General features: G+C 39.6%; 1 protein-coding gene across 1 annotated transcript in view; it reads left to right on the top strand.

Moving 5' to 3' along the window:
• Positions 1-16,594, top strand: part of MYH10 (myosin heavy chain 10) — a 182,921-nt gene extending 166,327 nt beyond the window's left edge. Inside the window, 9 exon segments of the mRNA XM_020966465.2 lie at positions 1,217-1,429; positions 1,587-1,748; positions 2,505-2,633; positions 3,530-3,618; positions 4,753-4,876; positions 4,973-5,181; positions 7,105-7,213; positions 10,576-10,748; positions 14,929-16,594. Of these exon segments, the coding sequence (XP_020822124.1) occupies positions 1,217-1,429; positions 1,587-1,748; positions 2,505-2,633; positions 3,530-3,618; positions 4,753-4,876; positions 4,973-5,181; positions 7,105-7,213; positions 10,576-10,748; positions 14,929-15,073 (1,353 nt within the window). The 3' untranslated portion in view covers positions 15,074-16,594.
• Positions 16,595-20,383: the final 3,789 nt, after the last annotated feature.

Here is a 20,383-nt window from a genome sequence, read left to right as displayed (position 1 = left end):
CACTCTCACTCTTCATCTCTGCCTTCTGACTTCCCTGGCTTCCTTTAAATCTCAATTATAATCTCATCTTACAGAAGACTTTCCCAACCCATCTTAATTTTTTTTTTGTAAGGCAAAGTGACTTGCGCAGTCACACACAGCTAGTGAGTATTATGTAAATGAGGCCAGATTTGAACTCAGGTCCTCGTGACTCCAAGGCTGGTGCTCTATCCACTGTGCCACCTAGCTGCCCCACTCCTCTTAATTCCACTACCTTCTCTCTGTTATTTATGTATAGCTTGCTTATACATATTTGTTTGTTTCTTGTCTCCAGGCTTTCTGAGGGCAGGGCCTGTCTTCTGCCTTTCTTTGTATCCCCACACAGTTCCTGGCACTTGGTAGGAGTTTAATAAATGTTTCTTGACTGACTACCTAGAGAATTCTAAATAGAAGCAACATCCTTTCTTGACTCTCACTATTTTCTCCTGCTGTTATCTACATCCCAACAAGAAGATCTTTAAACCAAAATTTGTAAATACTAACCCTCAACCTTAGGTTATTATTATTTGTTATTGTTAATTGTTGTTACAACTTTCAAAAAAAAAATCAGCCTGAGCATAGCACATCAGTAAGAAGCAGCTCTCTTCTGAGATGAAATACTCAGTAGTCTGTTTAGTTGGCAACCTGTGAAGAGATCAAATCCAAACGCAGGTGCTTCTTAAATAACTTTGCAACAGTTTGCATGGAATTATCTGTCTCCATCATGGATCCAGTGAAATAGGAGAGCAGGACAGACAAATTGTGACAAACAGTCCATATTGTGGTTTCTTTATTTGATTTGAAATGCCCAAATTTAGGGCCTGTCAGTTATATATAACTGTAAAAAGACATTCCAAAACAAAACATATATGAGTTCATGTAAGCAGATGATAATTTGGGAAGGGAAAGAGTACTAATGAGTCAGGGGGTGCAAGAAAGGCTTCACCTAGAGGTAGAACCTGCAGGTGGGGATAGGTGTCCCACTCCAGGCACATGGGGCAGCTTATGCAATGGCAGAGATATGGGAGATGGACTGCTAAGGGTAGAGAAGAAGTAGTGAGCCAGAGGAATAACATGAAATAAACACCTAGGAAGGTAGACTGGAACTGGCTTCTGCCATCATTCTGTTGCTGACTCAGTGACCTCTGTGGCCCCTTCTGACTCTAAATCTCTGATTCTGTGACTTCTCATGGCATAGGTCCATGAACTTGAAAAATCCAAACGGGCCTTGGAACAGCAAGTTGAGGAAATGAAAACACAATTGGAGGAGCTAGAAGATGAACTTCAGGCTACAGAAGATGCTAAACTTCGTCTGGAAGTTAATATGCAAGCCATGAAGGCCCAGTTTGAGAGAGATTTGCAGACCAGAGATGAACAGAATGAAGAGAAGAAGAGGCTGCTGATTAAACAGGTAGGCCATAGAAAATCCCTCTGAAGCGCATTTTTTACTTGTGAGTCCTAATTATCATTCTATACCCATTCCATCTACCCAGCTGATGAGAACCATTGTAAAATATGAGAGAAACCATCCTCTGTGTGTCTATTAACCAAGTATAAATATACGTCAGGTGCGTGAGCTTGAGGCAGAATTGGAGGATGAGCGTAAACAGAGAGCTCTTGCAGTTGCTTCCAAGAAGAAAATGGAAATGGACCTGAAGGACCTTGAGGCACAAATAGAGACTGCAAATAAGGCGAGGGACGAAGTGATCAAACAGCTTCGAAAACTTCAGGTATGTGAAGCCAGGCTATCTACCAGTCGATGGCTCATTTTGGTTAGAGCATTATTCTTCCAGGTGTACAGCAGCCTGGCACAGCAGCTAGAGTAACTGGCTGGAAGTCGATAAGGTTTGGGCACAAGTCCTTTCTAGCATTCTTAGCAGATATATGACCCTGAGCAACTCTTCCCCACCTCTCTTGGCCTAAGTTTCCTCATTTCTAAAATAGAGATGATAAAACCTCATTGTTGTAAGAATTAAATGAGATAATATACATGAAGGGACTTTGCAAACTTTAAAGGTTTATGTGTTAGTTAACTATTATTATTATTAAAAAATATACATAATAATTATTATTAGCTCATTACAGAAAGAAACTGTGCCTATGCCATATAATGTCCTCATGATTGCCCATATAAAAGACGGAGACCAGGCAAGTTACTTGGTAAAAAAAAAACAAATTTGATGCCTGTTTAGATATGAATCCCTGCTACCATGTGTAATGGGCTCATCCCCAATTGAAGATACAGCAAACCAACCTAGGAGCAAAGCTGTAAGGCTTCCGGCTCCCCATGCCATTTCCTCATTACCAGGCTTTTAGGCCTTTGGTGACATTATTCTGGTAAAAGTAAACCAGCAAAAAGTATTTGGTAATCTAGAAAGGAATATTTTAACCTTTGCCCTTTTATTACTACTTTATTTTAGGGGTTTTCTCATGCTATTCATTTTAACCACCAAATTGCTTCCCAAAATACTCCTCTTAAAAAACAGGCACAAATGAAGGACTACCAGCGTGAATTAGAAGAGGCTCGCGCATCGAGGGATGAGATCTTTGCTCAGTCCAAGGAAAATGAAAAAAAATTAAAAAGTCTTGAAGCAGAAATACTTCAACTACAAGAGGTCAGATGAAGGGCATCATTTTTTTTTCAGACAGTAGCATCTTGTTTCCATTTAAATAATAATCTCCATCATCATGGAAGTATAGTATTGATCTAAATTGTGTTATCTGTAAAGAAATCCCATTATGCACAGGGGGATATTCTAACCTCATTATTTATTTATAATTTCTGTAGCATCTTTCTTCAATATTCATTACAGGTTAAACATTATCTGGCTAAAAAAACAATGGTGATTTTTAGTTGAGCTGTCCAGGATTGAGTGTTAGATGCTTAACAACTCTGTCACCATTGCTGTGGGAGCCATAGTTGTACATTTCTCTGCAGATACATTCACTGTTGCAATTGTAATATTGTATAGATTGGGGACGTTTTCATTTCTTCAAGTTTGACAAATAAAAAGGAAAACTACATATTTTACTGTTAAAATAAATAGTGTAGGCTTGACCCTCCTTTTGAATAGTGTAATCATTTCTGGCTACTTAATAGGCTGCTGTTTGGAAGGTCATTTTCAGATAGATTTCAGGATGGGTTTTTGTATATGGTGTGTTTTTTAGTACATATGAATGCATTGATTTTCTGAGGGCCAAAATTTGTTAACTGGGTTTCTTGTTTGAAAAATATTTTAGCAATGCTAGAACTCTGTCTAAAAATTTCTCAGTCTAATCAAAAAAAGGGAAAAGAACCTATTTGTACAAAAATATTTATAGTAGCTCTTTCTGTGGTGATAAGGAATTGGAAATTGAGGGGATGCCCATCAACTGGGGGGGAAGGAGTGAGAGAATTTGGGACTCAATTTTTAAAAATGAATGTTCAAAATTGTTTTTACATGTAATTGGGAAAAAATAAGATGTAACCCCCCAAATAATAATAGAAATATCTCGATCTGAACATTTTTAGGAACTTGCTTCTTCTGAAAGAGCCCGTCGACATGCTGAACAAGAAAGAGATGAACTTGCTGATGAGATAGCCAACAGTGCTTCTGGGAAGTAAGTGAAATACTTATTCCCTAATAGGAAAGGTTTAGGAGCTAATGACAAAACACAGCTTGTTTTCATTTGGGTAGTCCAGTTGATAAGGCCTGTTAGTGTATTTGCCTTTCTTAGAAAGAATAATTCTGTAGGTAACCCAGGAACTATGATTTGTGTTTGGATTTGTTTGATGGTACATTTATGCAGAAAAACCACTGCGGAGACAAGATACTGGTTTCACTCTGCTACTAAGTAGCTCTGTGACTCTAGGACAGTCATTAATGTTCCAATGCAATGTGCTAAATACGTCACTCTTACATTTGGGGATTGTGCCTGGTACGTGGTCACTCAATAAATGTTAGTTGATTTGATTAGAATACATTAAATCTACATTATACAGTAATCTCAAAATTGCAACTATTGTTTTTTTAATCTATAAAAATTCATAGGATTTGGTAACTAAAGTACTTGGAAATTGTCCCTGTGTATTCACTTTTCATAAAGAATCCTTTTCAAACTTATTAAGGGTCCAGGTTCATTCACTTAAAGATCTCAAATCACTTCTCTTAATAGAAGGACCCTTTAGCTGATTTGTCTTCTCCTTCCCCATCACTTTAATTTAATTGAATTCTCTATTTTTATTTTAACACTGAAAATTTAACCATAGAACTTAAAAAAAAATTATACCAGTTATTATCTTTCGCTCCCACTGACCTCCCCTAATTAACAATTTAAAAAAAAAAAAACATGGTCCAGCAGGGGAAAAAAAAATTTCTTACATTCTGTCCAAATATGCATGTTTTATTTTGGACGTTAAGTCCATCAGCTCTTTGGCAGGAGTTGAATGATCTTTGGTCCTCTAGACTCATGATGTGTCATTGCATTAATAATAAGAGTTCTAAAGTCTTTGGCAGTTTTTTTTCCCCTAGAATGTTGTTATTGTGTAAATTGTTTTGGTGTGGTCATAGAATTTCAGAGCTAGAGAGGACCTTAGATAATCTGTTTCAACCCTCTCATTTTGTCAGTGAGGAAAGAAGGGGCTATAGTCACAGTCTACTTACAGAGTGCTGTCATAAAGGACTGATTGGCTTCATTTTCAGTGGTCTCTCTTTATCACTGTGTTGATGCACTCTCTCTCCTTTTGCCTCTCAGATCCTCTTTACTGGATGAAAAACGGCGCCTGGAGGCTCGTATCGCACAGCTGGAGGAGGAACTGGAGGAAGAGCAGAGTAACATGGAGCTCCTCAATGACCGGTTCCGTAAGGCCACTTTGCAGGTAAACTGGTCACCAAAGATTGCTCTTCAATCTTCACTTTCTAAGCAAATGGGGTGAAAGACTGCTTCTGTGGTGGTCCTTCTTCCTCCTCTGTAGGTGGACACTCTGAATTCTGAGCTGGCTGGAGAGCGCAGTGCTGCCCAGAAAAGTGAGAGTGCCCGTCAGCAGCTTGAAAGACAGAGCAAAGAGCTGAAGGCCAAGCTGCAGGAGCTGGAGGGATCAGTGAAGTCTAAATTCAAGGCCACCATCTCTGCTTTGGAAGCAAAGATTGGGCAGATGGAAGAGCAGCTCGAACAAGAAGCCAAGTAAGAATCAGCTTAAATAATGTACCTTCATTTTCCCACCAACTCATTGTAATAAGGAGTCAGTCAAAATCTAAGCCAAGCTGATTATTGGATGATTTTCTGGGTCCATTAAGCAAGTTTCCATTTCTGCCTAGAATTCAACTTCCTTAAATGTGTATTTACATATTAAATATTTATGTTCTTCAACTTGCTAGTATGGAACAATTGTAGTTTAGAAAATGCCTTTGTTTTCCTTGAGATATCTTCTCTCCAAATATGGGTACTGGAAAAGAGACCTTAGAGATTTTCTAGTGCAACTTACTCATTTTACAAGAGGACTCTAAGGTCATGAAGAAATAAGTGACTTACCGCACTACACATACTTAGCGAGTAGTAGAACCTAGGTCTCAAACCCAGGATTCCTGGCTTTATTATGTCATTGTTCGAAAGTAAACTTCCAGTTATAAAAAACTGTAGGGTTGTTTTTCCTAAGCTTTTGCAAAGATTAAAGTTGGAAGGGATTTCAGTTAGCCCTCCTCCCCACCCTGTTTACTGATGTGGAAACTGAGGCCTAGAGAAGTAAATTGACTTAAGTCCAAATAGTACTGAAGCCCAGGGTTACATCTCAAATGGGGAAAACCCAGTGTAAACCTTAAAAACACCATAAAAATGCTGTCTTTATTATTTCCACTATATCATGTTATTCCACTAAACAAGATAAAATTGGAATTTACATGGCTTGCTACATCATGGAATTTCAGAGTGGGAACGTTCCTCAGGTAATCACCCAAAAGCAAGAATCTCTCTACCGCATGTCGTACAACCTTGGACATCAACATCAGTGAAAGTGGGCCCTTCCAAGGCAGTTCATCAACTTGTATGCAGCTCTGAATGCTAGGAAGCTTTTTCTTAAATTAAACCTAAAATTGCCTATTTACAACTTTTGCCCGTTGCTTCTAGTTGTGCTTTCAGGGCCGGGCAGAGGAAGTCTAATCTCTCTTCTACATGACAGAATTCACATACTTGAAGTTAGCTCATGTCTGCCCTAAGTTTTTTTTTTATCTCCAGGGTAACCCTGGCTGCCCTCTTCTGGATGCTTTCCAAATCATCAAATGGCTTTCCTAAGATGTGGTAGCCAGAATTTTTTTTAATACTTCATATGTCGTGCCAGGGCACAACACAACAAGATGCTCTCCCCACAAGGTCCCAGACAGTTTCTTCTCTTAATGTATTCTAAGATTGGATTAGCAATTTACTAGAAACCTGTAATTTCCCCATAATTTTCAGACAAACTGCTATCTGGCCACACCTTCCTTATCATGCACTTGTAAGATTTTTTTGTTTGTTTTAATCCAAGCATGCAACTTAAAATTTTATAGGGATAAATGTAGCATCATTGGATTTGGGAAGGGGAAGGGAACAAGCATTTATATAGTATCTTCCATGGGCCAGGCACTGTGCTAAGCACTTTGCAAATATTATTTCTTTTGGAAATCACAACCACCCTGGGAGATAGGTGCTGTTGTCTACATTTTACAGCTGAGGAAACTCAAGCAGACAGAGTTGAAAGAGACTTGCTTAGGGTCACACAGCAAGGAAATGTCTTACCAGGATTCAATCCCAGATCTCTAGCCTTTTGTCCACTCTTCAGTGCTTGATGAAATGATTCAATGACAAATGCTGTCCATTTACCAATTTTTTTGTATAACTCTGGTGATTAGGATGGGCCAAAAAAGACTTAGCCAAATAGAGATGTTTTCTAAATAAGAACCCATTTTAGACATTTCAGATGGTTTTCCTTCATGTGGGATGCAAATGAGAGGTTCCTTTGAGCTTTACATAGCTAGAACTAGATCTAGGTTGAAGGAGTGTTAAAAAATAAAACTCTTCCTCAGAAACCTTGTTTACAGAATTTCAGTGTGGACACGTATGTCATTTTCACAGGGAACGAGCAGCAGCCAACAAACTTGTTCGTCGGACAGAGAAGAAGTTAAAAGAGATTTTCATGCAAGTAGAAGATGAACGTCGACATGCAGATCAGTACAAAGAGCAGGTAAGTTAAAGAAATATTCGTGGTGAGAGAGAAAGTGTTTTTAAAACTGTTCCCTAGACTGGTGTCTGATCATTCATGTTGGAAGCCATTGCCATAAAAAGGAGATGGTGGTTTACTCATCTGGATATAGTTCACCTCCATACAAAATGCTTTTAAGACCTTCGGATGTAACAAGGTGACAGTTCATTGTTATCCTTCTGTTTTCTACCCCCATGTTGAATTGTAATAATTTCCTTTTTTCTGTTGCCCACCTCTTATATTACCTTCAGCTTCTAGAGGATAGAGATGACATCTCATATATTTTGTATAACAACAGCAATATAAATATCTGCTCATGCTGTCAATCACCCCCATGGTGATGTGAAGGTGACTAGATGCCAGAAGAGTGCAAACTTTAATTGCCTTCCAGCTGAAAAGGCTTTAAAGTACAAGACCAGTGACAAACTATATACCTTTAATTTAAGATCCAGTTCCAGCTCAGTTCATCATCTCATCACTAGTTTAGTTATAGGGTAATACATTTTCCAGCAACAGTTTACCTCATTATAAAAATTGTGATCTGTATTGGTGAAGGGAATTACCCACCTTGATGAAAAGTCACCTTAACAAGCAGTTGTTAAGCTCCTACTTTGTGCTAGGCACTGGAAATGTTTTCTATATATGTGAAAACACACATGAAAAATTGAGGTTTATTTATATAAAACTTCAAAGTATACAAAACACTTTCCCCACCAACAACCTTGTCAGGTGTAAATATTTAATGACCATCTAAGAACCTAATTGAAATGATGAGCAAGAAGAGGCAAAGAAACTAAATAAAACCATGCTCCAAAATGTTTCATCACAGTTCACCGTGGGTATACTCCTGAGCTTTTTTTTTTTATTTTTTAAAGACTTCAAGGAGTGTCCTGATGGAAATTGAATTCCCCATGATCCTCCAGCCTGATGGTAGCTTCTCTTGCTTTGTTAACTTTCTCATTATCTCTTTGGATGCAATGAGGATTTCTGCTCACCAGGAATCTTTTTGTTGGAAGGGAATGGGTTAGGAGGCTGACTTGTTTTTCCCCAACTCCAGGACAGACTTCATTACCTTTCTGTCTTTTATTGCCCTTCCAACAAAAGGAGTGAGCTCAGAGAATAAGCAGCAGCCCTCTCCAGCTTCCAGACCAGTCTGAGAAGCCGTGCTCTCTTCGATGAAGAAGGTCAACAAGAGCCTGAGGATGGCTTCTGCTCATCCTAGTCAGGTCTTTTCAGGCTGGTTTTATTACTTTGTTTAAAAGCTCTAAAGATTTCCAGGAAATCTGACAGAAACCTAAGGGTATAGTGCCCCCTTAGAACTAACCCTCCAGCTGCATTCATGGGTCTTAGGTCAAGGGATTCTGGCCTCAAAAGGCCCTGAAACTAGAACTCAGGAGTATGCATCTTGCTGTTTACTTTTTCTTCTGATCAGCCAGAGGACACAATTATCTTGAGGCAAAGGTATTTACTAAAATAGCATAGCATGAACAGTAGTAATAAAACATAACTTCTACCCCAGTAGTTCCTAAAGGCTGCTAGCAGAGATGTACACACAAAGTGGACGCATGTGACCAAGGCCACTCAAGACTTGCAGTGTTGTAGGGTGCTGCTGTCTTCTCCCTGCTGGGTAAGGCATCGGCGAGGCCCGCTTCTCACTGGGCACAGCATCTCTCACGCTTAGTGTGAGTTGTCATTTGCAGCTGTGGGCTCAGCTGGCATCCTGACATCACCAGTCAACCTCACCATCAACAAGTACTTATTAACCATACTGTGTGCCAAGTATTGTGTTAAACACTGGGGATACAAAGAAAAGACAACAATCCCTGCCTGCCAGGAGCTTACATTCTCATATAAGTTAGCATGTACATAAATAGGGACTTGCAAGATACATATAAATTAAGTAAAAGGTAGCCTTGGAGGGGGAAGGCTCTGGCAGCTGGGGAGGGTTGGGGGGGAACCCAAGACGAACCTCAAAGGAAACCAGGGATTCTGAGAAATAGAGCACTGTAAGCCCAGGGGACGGCCTGTGCAGACAAGAAAATGGGGTGTGTGGTGGGAAAAAAAATCTGTCCTTTCTCGCCTCCTTTGCTGCACTCTGCAAGAGGTACAAGGGAAAGGACAGAGAGTGAACTTTGGACTGGGGACCCAGAACTCAAAGCTTGCCTGGCCTGCCTTTTTTTTATAGGCTCCTCAGGCATGGCTGATCCTCTTTGTCAGTCAGCAGAAGTCCCTTGTGTACTGACATTTGCTTTATCCAGTGTCTAATTATTATCCCATCAGGTTGGTTGAGGGATTCTTCAGTTTATTGTATTTTTAGGCAGTTGGGGTTAAGTGACTTGCCTAAGGTCACACAGCTAGTAAGTGTCTAGTATCTGAGGCCAGATTTGAACTCAGGTCCTCCTGACTTCAGTGCTGGTGCTCTATCCACTTTGCCACCTAGCTGCCCCTAGTTTATTAATTAAGCTGTTCATCACAGTATCAATATGCTTTGATATTTCATAAAAATTCAAAAGAAGCCTAAGGTGTTCTGAAACTTAATAGGGCAACTAGAAAAGTGTTTACTTTAAAAAGGTGATAACCACAGTTATGTAAAGTAAAACAAGACAAAGTCAGCAAATCAATACGGCGACCAATCTTGACTCAAGAACTGATGATGAAACAGTCATACGTTCCTTCTCGCAGAAGAAAGGCAAGGCACAAACTGTCATATGTGCTCAGTGGATTCATTAGTTCTGCTTACCTCAGCTTTTCTTATAGCATTGAGAATGATGTTAAAAAGGCATCAATAAATCAAAAATATTAAGATGCAGTGATTATAAATATGATCCTACCTCAGGATTTCTGAACTAGAAGATACCAAATGAGTTCTTTACCTCATATCAGAACTCAAGTTTCCATTTTTTCAAAGCATTAATGCCATGAATTCTTATGGTCTGATGTAAGTGGTCAAATCTTAGCTCTCTCCTCCCTGTCCTGTGGCAGTAATAATAACGATTTATAGTCAGTCAAGGCCTTTCATAGTTGCTGTCAATACTCAGTGCCTCATAGCAACCTGAGGTAAGTAGACCAGTAACTTTGAAGCTTTTGCCTCGTCCTTTTTTGTCTGAAAACAAAATCCTATTAAGAGATCTCTGGAGTCTCCTAGCTTGTGTTCTAGCCTGAGTTCCCCAAGGTGTGGGTGACATAGGGGTTGTGAGGCAGATTTAATTTTGTGTGCCCTACTAACTTAATCCCTTTCCCTTTCCAATTCAAGTTCAGAATGAGGCGGCATGTGAGAGATGATCACTTTTTCATTACTCCTACTCAGACTTGGTGATTTTCCTGTGATGAATTTTACTTATCAGATGGAGAAGGCCAATGCCAGAATGAAGCAGCTCAAACGTCAGCTGGAAGAAGCTGAAGAAGAGGCCACACGTGCCAATGCCTCACGGCGCAAACTCCAGCGTGAACTGGATGATGCCATAGAAGCCAATGAAGGCCTGAGCCGGGAAGTCAGCACTCTGAAAAACAGACTGAGGTCAGTTCACATAGATAGTTTTGGATTTTGGATTGGTGGCTCTTCTCAAATTCAGGCTTAATGTTAGTAGCTGCCATCTTGTGTAGAGATTATACATCCAGCACATTGTACTCCATGAAAGCTTTTGAAAGTTCTGGCAAGGGGTAGCTAGGTGGCATAGTGGATGGAACACCGGCCCTGAGGTCAGGAGTACCTGAGTTCAAATCTGGCCTCAGACACATAATACTTTCTAGCTGTGTGACCCTGGGCAAGTCACTTAACTCCATTGCCTAGCCAAAAAAAAAAAAAAGAAAGAAAGTTCTGGCAATATTTCCAGGTTTAAGAAAATGTAAGGGGACTTAAATTAATTTACTTATTCAGTGCCATACCAATCAAATTTCCAAAAAATTATTTTATAGAGCTAGAAAAAATAATAAAAATCAACTGGAAGAACAACAGGTCCAGAATATCAAGGGAATTAATGAAAAGAAATGCAAGGGAAGGTAGCCTAGCCATACCAGATCTTAAATTGCATTATAAAGCAGCAATCATGAAAACTACTTGGTGCTGGCTAAGAAATAGAGTGCTGGATCAGTGGAATAGGTTAGGTATGCAAGACATAGCAGTCAGTGACTGTAGTAATCTACTGTTTGATAAATCCAAAGACCCCAGATTTTGGGATAAGAACTCGCTATTTGACAAAAAGTGCTGGGAAAACTGGAAAATTTTTCGAGTGTGGCAGAAACTAGGCATAGACCCAAATCTCACACCATATACCAAAATAAAGTCAAAATGGGTTCACAATTTAGATATAAAGGCTGATACTATAAGCAGACTGGGAGAGCAAGGAATAGTTTATCTGTCAGATTTATGGAGAATGGAAGAATTTATGACCAAATGAGGTAGAGAACATTATGAAATGCAAAATGGATGATTTTGATTCATCAAATTGAAGAGTTTTTGCACAAACAAAGCCAACACAGCCAAGATTAGCAGAAAGCTGGGAAAGAATTTTTATAGCCACTGTCTCTGATAAAGTCCTCATTTCTAAAATAATTATAAATTAATAGTAATAAATAAAATAAAACTGAGCCAAATTTATAAGAATACAAGTCATTCCTCAATTGATAAATGGTCAAAGGATATGAACAGGCAGTTGTCAGAGAAAGAAATTAAAGCTATCTATAGTCATATGGAAAAATGCTCTAAATCACTATTGATTAGAGAAACGCAAATCAAAACAACTCTGAGGTACCACATCACACTTATCAGATTGGCCAACATGATAAAACAGGAAAATGATAAATGCTGGAGAAGACGTGGGACAATTGGAACACTAATGCATTGTTGGTGGAGTTGTGAACTGATCCAACCATTCTGGAGAGCAATTTGGAACTATGCCCAAAGGGCTATAAAACTGTGCATACCCTTTGACCCAACAATACCACGTGATCATAAAAATGGGAAAAGGACCCGTATGCACAAAAATATACATAGCAGCTCTTTTTGTAGCGGCAAAGAATTGGAAATTGAGGGGATGCCCATCAATTTGGGAATGGCTGAACAAATTGTGGTATGTGAATGTAGTGGGATACTATTGTGCTATAACAAATGATGAGCAGGTGGACTTCAGAAAAACCTGGAAAGACTTGTATGAACTGATGCTGAGTGAAGTGAGCAGAACCAGGAGAACATTGACTAACTTTGATAGACTTAGCTCTTCTCAGCAATGCAAGCATCTAAGACAACTGCAAAAGACTCATAATGGAAAATGCTATCCACATCCAGAGAAAGAACTTGGGAGTCTGAATGCAGATGGAAGCATATTATTTGCTTTCTTTTTGTTGCTTTGTTTGTTTCTTCTTACTCATGGTTCCTCCCATTGGTTCTAATTTTTATTTACAACAGGACTAATGTGAAAATACATTTAATAGGAATGTATATGTAGAGCTTATATCAGATTGCACATTGTCTTGGGGAGGAGGAAGGGGGAGAAAATTTAAAACTCAAAATCCTATGAATATAAATGTTGAAAACTAAAAATAAATTAATTTAAAAAAAGAAAAGAAAAAGTAAGGGGAACATAAACCAAGAGCCTTTGCAAATATGAGACTTAATGTACTTCTCTGGAAAGTGTATATGTTAAACTTCACAAATGTGAAATGGGCAGACACCTTTGCGTTCAGGCTGTAGGGCAATAGTTGTCACTGGTGTGATGCTTTTTATTCTGGATCTTGGGCAGGGAGGCTTTCACAGCAGGAAGTACTTAGTTACTTCTGTTTGTTCTAATGCCATCAGCCAAAGATGCACATGAAAAATTGACATCATCTGTCCAGAGAGCCTTATTTGGCCTGACTTGGACTAAGATAAGCCTACATCTGAGACCATTATAGTTGAAATGCCTGACTGCTATTTAGGCTTTCTTTCCAAGCACCCTAGCGGTCTACTCCTTTTAAGCAGGATTTGATACAACATATTTCTACAAAATTTAAATAATCCTTTGATGTTTTAGTAATGATAAACTTCCTTACATAGTACTTTATGATTATAAATCCCTGTTATCTCATTTGATTCTTTCAATAGCCATTATGAGGTAGGCAGAGCCATTCTTGCCCAAAGTCACACAGGTAGTAAGAGACTTGAATTGAAGCTTTTTAATATGCAGTTGAAATCACCACCTTTCTTCACTGTCAGTGGCTCCTAATCATTATTAGTTGAACCACTCCATTTCAACTTCAAAAATTTCTCGGACCCCCTCTATGATATTGATAGTTTTGTTAAATTGTTTCAGTCATGTCTGACTCTTCACCACCCTGTTTGGGGTTTTCTTGGCAAAGTGCTTTGCCATTTTCTCTCCAGCTCATTTTACAGATGAGGAACTGAGGCAAACAGAGTTAAGTGACTTGTCCAGGGTCACACAGCTAGTAAGTGTCTGAAGCCGGATCTGAATTCAAGATGAGTTTTCCTGATTTCAGGTCCAGGACTCTGTTCACTGCACCACCTAGCTGCCCTTATGATACTGATGGTACAACTATCATTTGAGATAACACAATGGCAGAAAGCTGGTGGGATTTAATGCTGTTAAAGTAATTTGTATTTTACTGATCACAACATCCACTCATGTTTGGAAAAAAAAGACATAAGGCATAATACATATTACACAATATGTACATAATAAAATATGTAAGATGTACATTGATTTTTATACCAAATGTCACTGAGTGTTTTGTGGGAAATCAGAATGATGATACTGAGTGCATTTATGGACTCATGGACTCTGCAGTACCCTAAGGTCCACAGCTCTATGTCAGGCAGCCTTGGAGTTGATTGTTTAAGATTTGACAAGTAACCTTACATCAGGGCAGGAAGCCCTGGTCCATCTGAGGCCTACAGAGGTGAAGGCACTCTGACTTGACAGCCATTGGTCCTTGTTCATCTGTTCAAGATGCCTCCATTGTTCAGTTTAGCGTCTTTTAACCCATATCCTGGTAAGATTGAATGAGAAAGAGATCTTGTAGTTTGTCCTTCCAGTTTGGTAATCTTCTAGAACAATTGAATATGGACATAAGTTGAATGTCCTCTCGGATCATAGTAGGGATGGGTTCATTGACTAGATAAAAGGAATGTTAGTTGGTAGCCTCTATTTTACAGTGTCTGCTCCAAGCTTAGCTAAGCAGATGTTGTCACAGCACTGCCAGTCACCTGTCTTCATAGTGAATTTTGCATGCCCAGGGAGAGAAAAGGAATGACTTACTAAGCAACAGCTTACTAATACATTCTTATTAAGAATAATGCTTTTTGCCGTACAGGTTATCCATCATAGCCAAAACTTTAGACTGTTTGTCCTGTTTCTTCCCTGATCTTCTCCCCCCCAAACACACACACACACACACACACACACACACAAATTTAGACTGGTACCACTTCTTTATACTTAGTCATGTGCCTTCACGTGACATTGATTTATTTGGTCCTCCTGTCCCAGTGTGTGGACTCAGCATAGGTTCCAGGGCATTTCCCTTGAGGAGACACATTTTTCTCTGAATTGGCTGGAATGATTGTGTGTATGTGTGTGTGTCTAGACCCCAAGCCAACAAGCAGCAAGTTCTAGTGCCCTGAGGACAGACGAAAACCACAGGTCCCCGCTTTCGCATGGCCACATTTCTGGTCCTTTTAATGGTTCTTTCCGTTCTCCACCCAGGAGGGGAGGCCCAATCACCTTCTCTTCCAGTCGATCCAGCAGGCGCCAGCTACATATTGAGGGAGCATCCCTTGAACTGTCAGATGATGACACAGAAAGCAAAACCAGTGATGTCAATGAGATGCCACCTGCACCCATGGAGTAGAGAGAGGGCCAGAAGCCAGCTGCGGTACTGTGGGGTAAACGAGGACTTCCCTGACCACCAGTCTGCCTTGTGGCCACTAATCAGCAGAGGAAATGGGCAAATTATAAGGTTATTTACTGAAAGATCAACTATGTCTTAAGGCTCTCTAGCCTCCCCATAATATACCCTGCTTCAAATATAGGTACAAATGCTCTTTTTTTTATATATATATTTACATATATATATTAAACAGGATTATCTGTTCAATGCATCTATTTTCCAAATATTCTTTGGAAGGCCATTTCATAAAATGCTGTCTGAAGAGTTTTGTTTTTTTTTTTTTTAACGGAAACCTCAGACCCTTCATTCCCAGATACTTTTATTGGGGCAGACCCATGGTTGTTATTATGCATGCTTTCTGTTGTACAGACAGGTAACTTAGCATCTCCTATGTTCATGTGGCCCGTGGCTTCTCAGCTGTATCAAGTCCCTTAGAACATTGTGAAGACCAAATTGTACCTGTAGCTTTCATTTTATTCTCATATTGTGATCAACACTATATCAGTGAGCAAACTGTGAAAAGGGCTTTGGAAGTACTAAAAGGACCAGCATGGGGTGGGGAGAGTAGCCTTCACATTGGTTAACTTGCAGCAGCCCCTCGTGGATAGCCCAGCTGCTCTGGGTATAACACCTGGAATCTATACTTGGGGACTCTTCTTGGTCAGATCTGGTCTGTGCAGAAGGGCAGTTAAAACTTTGCAGCTGAGTAGTTTCCAAGTCAAAATTAACTTATTTGCTACTAGATGAGTCTCCAGAATCCTGTGTCTGCTAGTGCTTCCTACTCCTTACGAGTAAGCAGCCTCTGCACTCCAGAGCAGAGATTTGTGAAAGGCCCTGCAGCTTCTGGTGCTGACCTTGAATTCCAGCCATGACTTTTGAGCCCAAAAGGGGAACATTGGTTTTTTACATCTGAGGCTTGTTCCAAGTTTGTCAGTGGTTTAGAGGCTCAGCATTGGATACCTGTTTTCCTGAATGTTAACATGCCAGTGAATATGAATCCTTTCCTTTCCCTTCTCCCTTTTAAACAGTGTTACAGTGAATATTTAGCATTCTCTTTTTGGTTAATAGTTAAATAATTTGACATTACAGAAAGTGCCTTAGACACTACAGTACTAAGACAATGTTAAATATATTATTTACCTATATAACAATTTAATGTATTAATTTTTGACTGCGCTTCATATCATGTACCTCTCTAGTGAAAGTGGTATGATGAATATTCAGTGATGATGAATCAGTGTTAATTATAAATCTTTGATCTTCTGCAATGGGCTTGAGAACATGACTCATATTTTGGGTTTAAAGCTTTAACATGAGTTATGAAGGTTTTGTCATGTGGGTATGGAATCTCTTATTTCATCCCATCCCCTTTATGAATCATACTGGCTGCTGACCACCAGGCACTTGACTGCAAACATCTTTTCTTGTATCCCCATATTTCTAGACAATGATTTTTGTAAGACAATAAATTTATTATAGATATTTATGCCTGCTCTGTTTACTTGAAGGAAAAAGCATCATTGAGAATAAACAGACCTCAATAAACAAGAATGATCATATGAACATAAAATCTGCTTTCTCACCTTCTGTTCTGCAGCTTAACATTGATGGTCACTGGTGAATGTTAAGGTAGCTACAAGTCATCCCAGCTCTCCACCACCCAGAAACATAATGGTGCAACCCAGATTCAAGCTCGGGTGCCTTCATTCCTATCCTAGGCTTCTTTCCATCACATGACTTTTTTAAAAATTCAGAATGTTCTGTGGACACTGTGTCGATGAACTGGTCTGTTCTTGCTGGATTCTACTCTCTGAATTCCTCAAAGCTTCCATCTGAGTTGCAGGACTGCTTCTTTAGCAGTCTTCTTTGTCCAGCAGAGCATGGAGACTCAAGCTAGTTTTCTTTCAGTGGTTTCCTGGCCAAGATGATTTGGGGACAAGAACGGGGTAAAGAACAACAAAGGAAAATAGGGCATTGGCTTATGTGCCTGGGCTTGTACACTCACCATTTATTGTCAGAAGATTCAGGGGTTGAGTAAATCATACACTGGGAAGTTGGTGCTTTGCTCAAAGGAATGTTTGGGGTATAACATGAGCTATTAATAGAAAGATAATGATGCCCTAGTTAATTTTCTAGTAAGGAACATTGAGAGGCAAGCATTCTCTTTTAGTTAGCGGTTGACACGACAGAAAGTGCCTTAGACACTACAGTACTTAAGATAATATTATTTACTTATATAACAATTTAATGTATTTCTCTTTCCTATCATGTATCTCTAGTGAACGTGACATAAATATTAAATGATGCGGAATCAGCATTAATTATCAATCTTTGATAGTCTCCAGTGGACTTGAAAACACACCTTAGATTTTGGATCTCTTGCTTTCTCGTCTAGTCCTACTTAATCTCATTTGGATGTATTTCTAATTCAGATCAGATCACCATCCCAAACTGTTTTCTTCTCAGGCACAGTCACTGTTGGACTTATGTTCTAATTATTTTTTATTTAATTCAGTTTTTTCAGTTAACAAACATTTATTTACCCCACCTAAGTCCATTAGAAAAAGAAAGGGGGGAGGGGTGGCAAAGCCTTGTAACAAATATAGTCAAGCAAAACAAGTTTCCTTATTTCTGGACTAAAGGTGCCAAAATCTGGGTAGATGGGCCTTGAAAGTCTTAGTTCTTCAAGGATGTCAGTTTTTTAGAAAAAGCTTAAAACTTGAAGGAAAATAATCTAACGCTTTTGGAAGTGAAGTTTATGTTTTGTTTTAGGCAATTGGGATTAAGTGACTTGCCCAGGGTCACACAGCTAGTAAGTGTCAAGTGTTTGGTCTGAGGCTGGATTTGAACTCAGGTCCTCCTGACTTCAGGGCTGGTGCTGTATCCACTGCACCACTTAGCTGCCCCAGAAGTTTATGTTTTCATCCTATTCAAAGTACTACAGTAATTTCTAAAAGTCAGCAATATTGGAGATTTCTGCAGAAGGAAACCTAGTTTCGGTAGAACATAACCATTAAGGTGGAGCCATACAAACTTTGAGGGTTTGATGAAAAGCTCTTAGGGTAAAACACAAGCAAAGAAGGGGGAGGGCTTCAAGCCTCTTCCCACCTAGCAAAGTTGCTGCCTTAAGTCTGAACTCACAGAAAGATAAGGATACGTGACTCCCAACTCCAAGGGGAAAAGTCAATTCCCCCTTCTCCAATCCGGGTAGCTTTTTTAGAACAGTCCTTGAATACTGGAAGGTATAACTCTCCCAAGATCTCAGGTGAATTCAAACCAAAGGAAATGGCAAGAATAATAGGGGTATAAACTTGAATGTGCATCCCAGGACACAGTTTTCCTGGGTAAAGAATGCGCCTCCCTGGGCAGCCTTCTAAGTCTTTTCACAACTTCTGGGTATCTTTGGGTCAGGAGTTCATAACCTTTTTGGTGTCATGGACCCCTTCTCAGAATATTTAAATGTACAAAGGAAACCAATTATACTGAGATGAAGTTATCAAAATATATTTATTTTAAAAGTTAATCGATCCCAAGTTAAGAACCCTTGTATTAGAGGGTGGTTTTGCCTGTTAATGGATAATAGCCAGGTCACCTGTTAGAGATAGAACCTCCAAGATTTATGCTAAAGTATATACAGAATAGTATAGGGCAGGAGTCTGCCTGGTGCCCATTTTTTGTACTGCCAGGCTAAGAACTGCTTTTACGTTTTAAATTAAACTTTATTTTTACATGTAAAAAAAGTAGCTTCTGAAGTACAAAAACGGGCTACAGGCCATATTTGGTCCTGGGGCCCTAGTTTGTGGACCCCTAGAGGGAATTAGGACTGGAGGTACCAGATCTCTCCATCCTCATGGTACCAGATGCCTGAATGATGAGCTGATTTTACCATATGTTTTAAGGTAGGCAGAAGCGGGGTCAGGGGGAGCGGGGATTTTTTTGATCTTCCCTGAAAGGGAAAAAAGTCAGGAGGGCTTAGGATCTGATCAGAGATGAAGGTTCTATTCTGCCTGTCCTTTACTTATTTTTTTTTTTCTAGAATGGATTGCCAACCTGTGTCAAGTATGCCCCAAACCTAATTTATATGATTTAGATGTGGAAAGGATCTTTAGGGTCATTTAGTTAGTCTAACCCTTCATTTTATAAGTAAGATTCTAAGAGGTTAAATTATTTGCTCAGTGTGAGTGACCCCCACAGTGCTAGTCTATTCCAACACTACACAAGGTCAATCTGAAACTGCTGCCCTGCAGGAGCTCTCACTGAAGCCTGAGAGAGTAGCAGCCTGAGTTCAGGCAGGGGGCCATGCTGTGGAGGAAGGAAGTCGAAGAAACAAAGGAGGGCTGAGGGGAGGTTGCGTTTCTTCCTCCTGGGTAGCTAGCCTCAGAGGTCAGCTCTGCTTAAGTTGCTTCCTGCTCTTTTGAACTTTTTCTATTAACAAACATTTATTAAGGGCCTGCTGTGTACATAGTACTATAGTAGGCACAGGGCATATGAAGCAAACTGAAAGTTTCTAACTTCCAGGAGTTATACTGAGAGTTACAGCTTGTACACAGATGTATACTATGGGGTAGGGGATGATGCTTATTGAGAGCAAGAATATAGAAGAGAAGATGGGAACAAGGACAGAACATTGGGAGGCATCTATGCCAATATGAGTAAAATATAACCTAAGTGTCTAATATGCTTAATAAATGTTTATTAATTGATTAATGCTGCAGAGAAGACAGAATATGTGGCCATATGTTTAGGAGGAGAACCAGGAGAAAGCAATATCCTAAAAGCCTAAGAAGGACAGAGTATGTAGGAGGAGTTCAACAGTGTCAAGAGGTCAGAGAAGATGAGAATTTTTAAAAGGCTAGTGGAGTTGACAGTTATCATTAGTAAACTTTAAGAAAGTAGTTTTCCCTGAAATGATCAGATCAAAAGCCAGGGTTGGAGGGTGGCCATTGAGTGGGTGGCCAGGAAGGCAACAAATGTCAGAGTGCTAAAGTCCTGTTTCACAGTGAAAGGAAAAACCAAAAAGATGGCGGTTTGAGGGGATGTCACATTGAGTGAAGGGTTTTTTTAAGGACAGGAGAGATTCCTGAGCATATCTGTGGGCAGCTGGGAAAGATCCAGTAGATCAGGGAGGAGACAGGCCTCTAGAGAAGATGGGAAGGAATAAAAAAGGATGCAAAGGGTTTAGCCCTGGCAAGAAGGACCTCCAAGGTTTAATTTTGAGGTGTGAAAGAGAAGGTGGGAGAGCTTGACTAGCTTTGATTTACTTGGTAAAAG

The sequence above is a fragment of the Phascolarctos cinereus genome, unplaced genomic scaffold (genome assembly GCF_003287225.1).
Source record: "Phascolarctos cinereus isolate Bilbo 61053 unplaced genomic scaffold, phaCin_HiC Scaffold_5;HRSCAF=322, whole genome shotgun sequence".
NCBI lineage: Eukaryota > Metazoa > Chordata > Mammalia > Diprotodontia > Phascolarctidae > Phascolarctos > Phascolarctos cinereus.
Note: the sequence above shows the minus strand (reverse complement) of the source record. Positions and strands in the feature narration are given on the sequence as shown.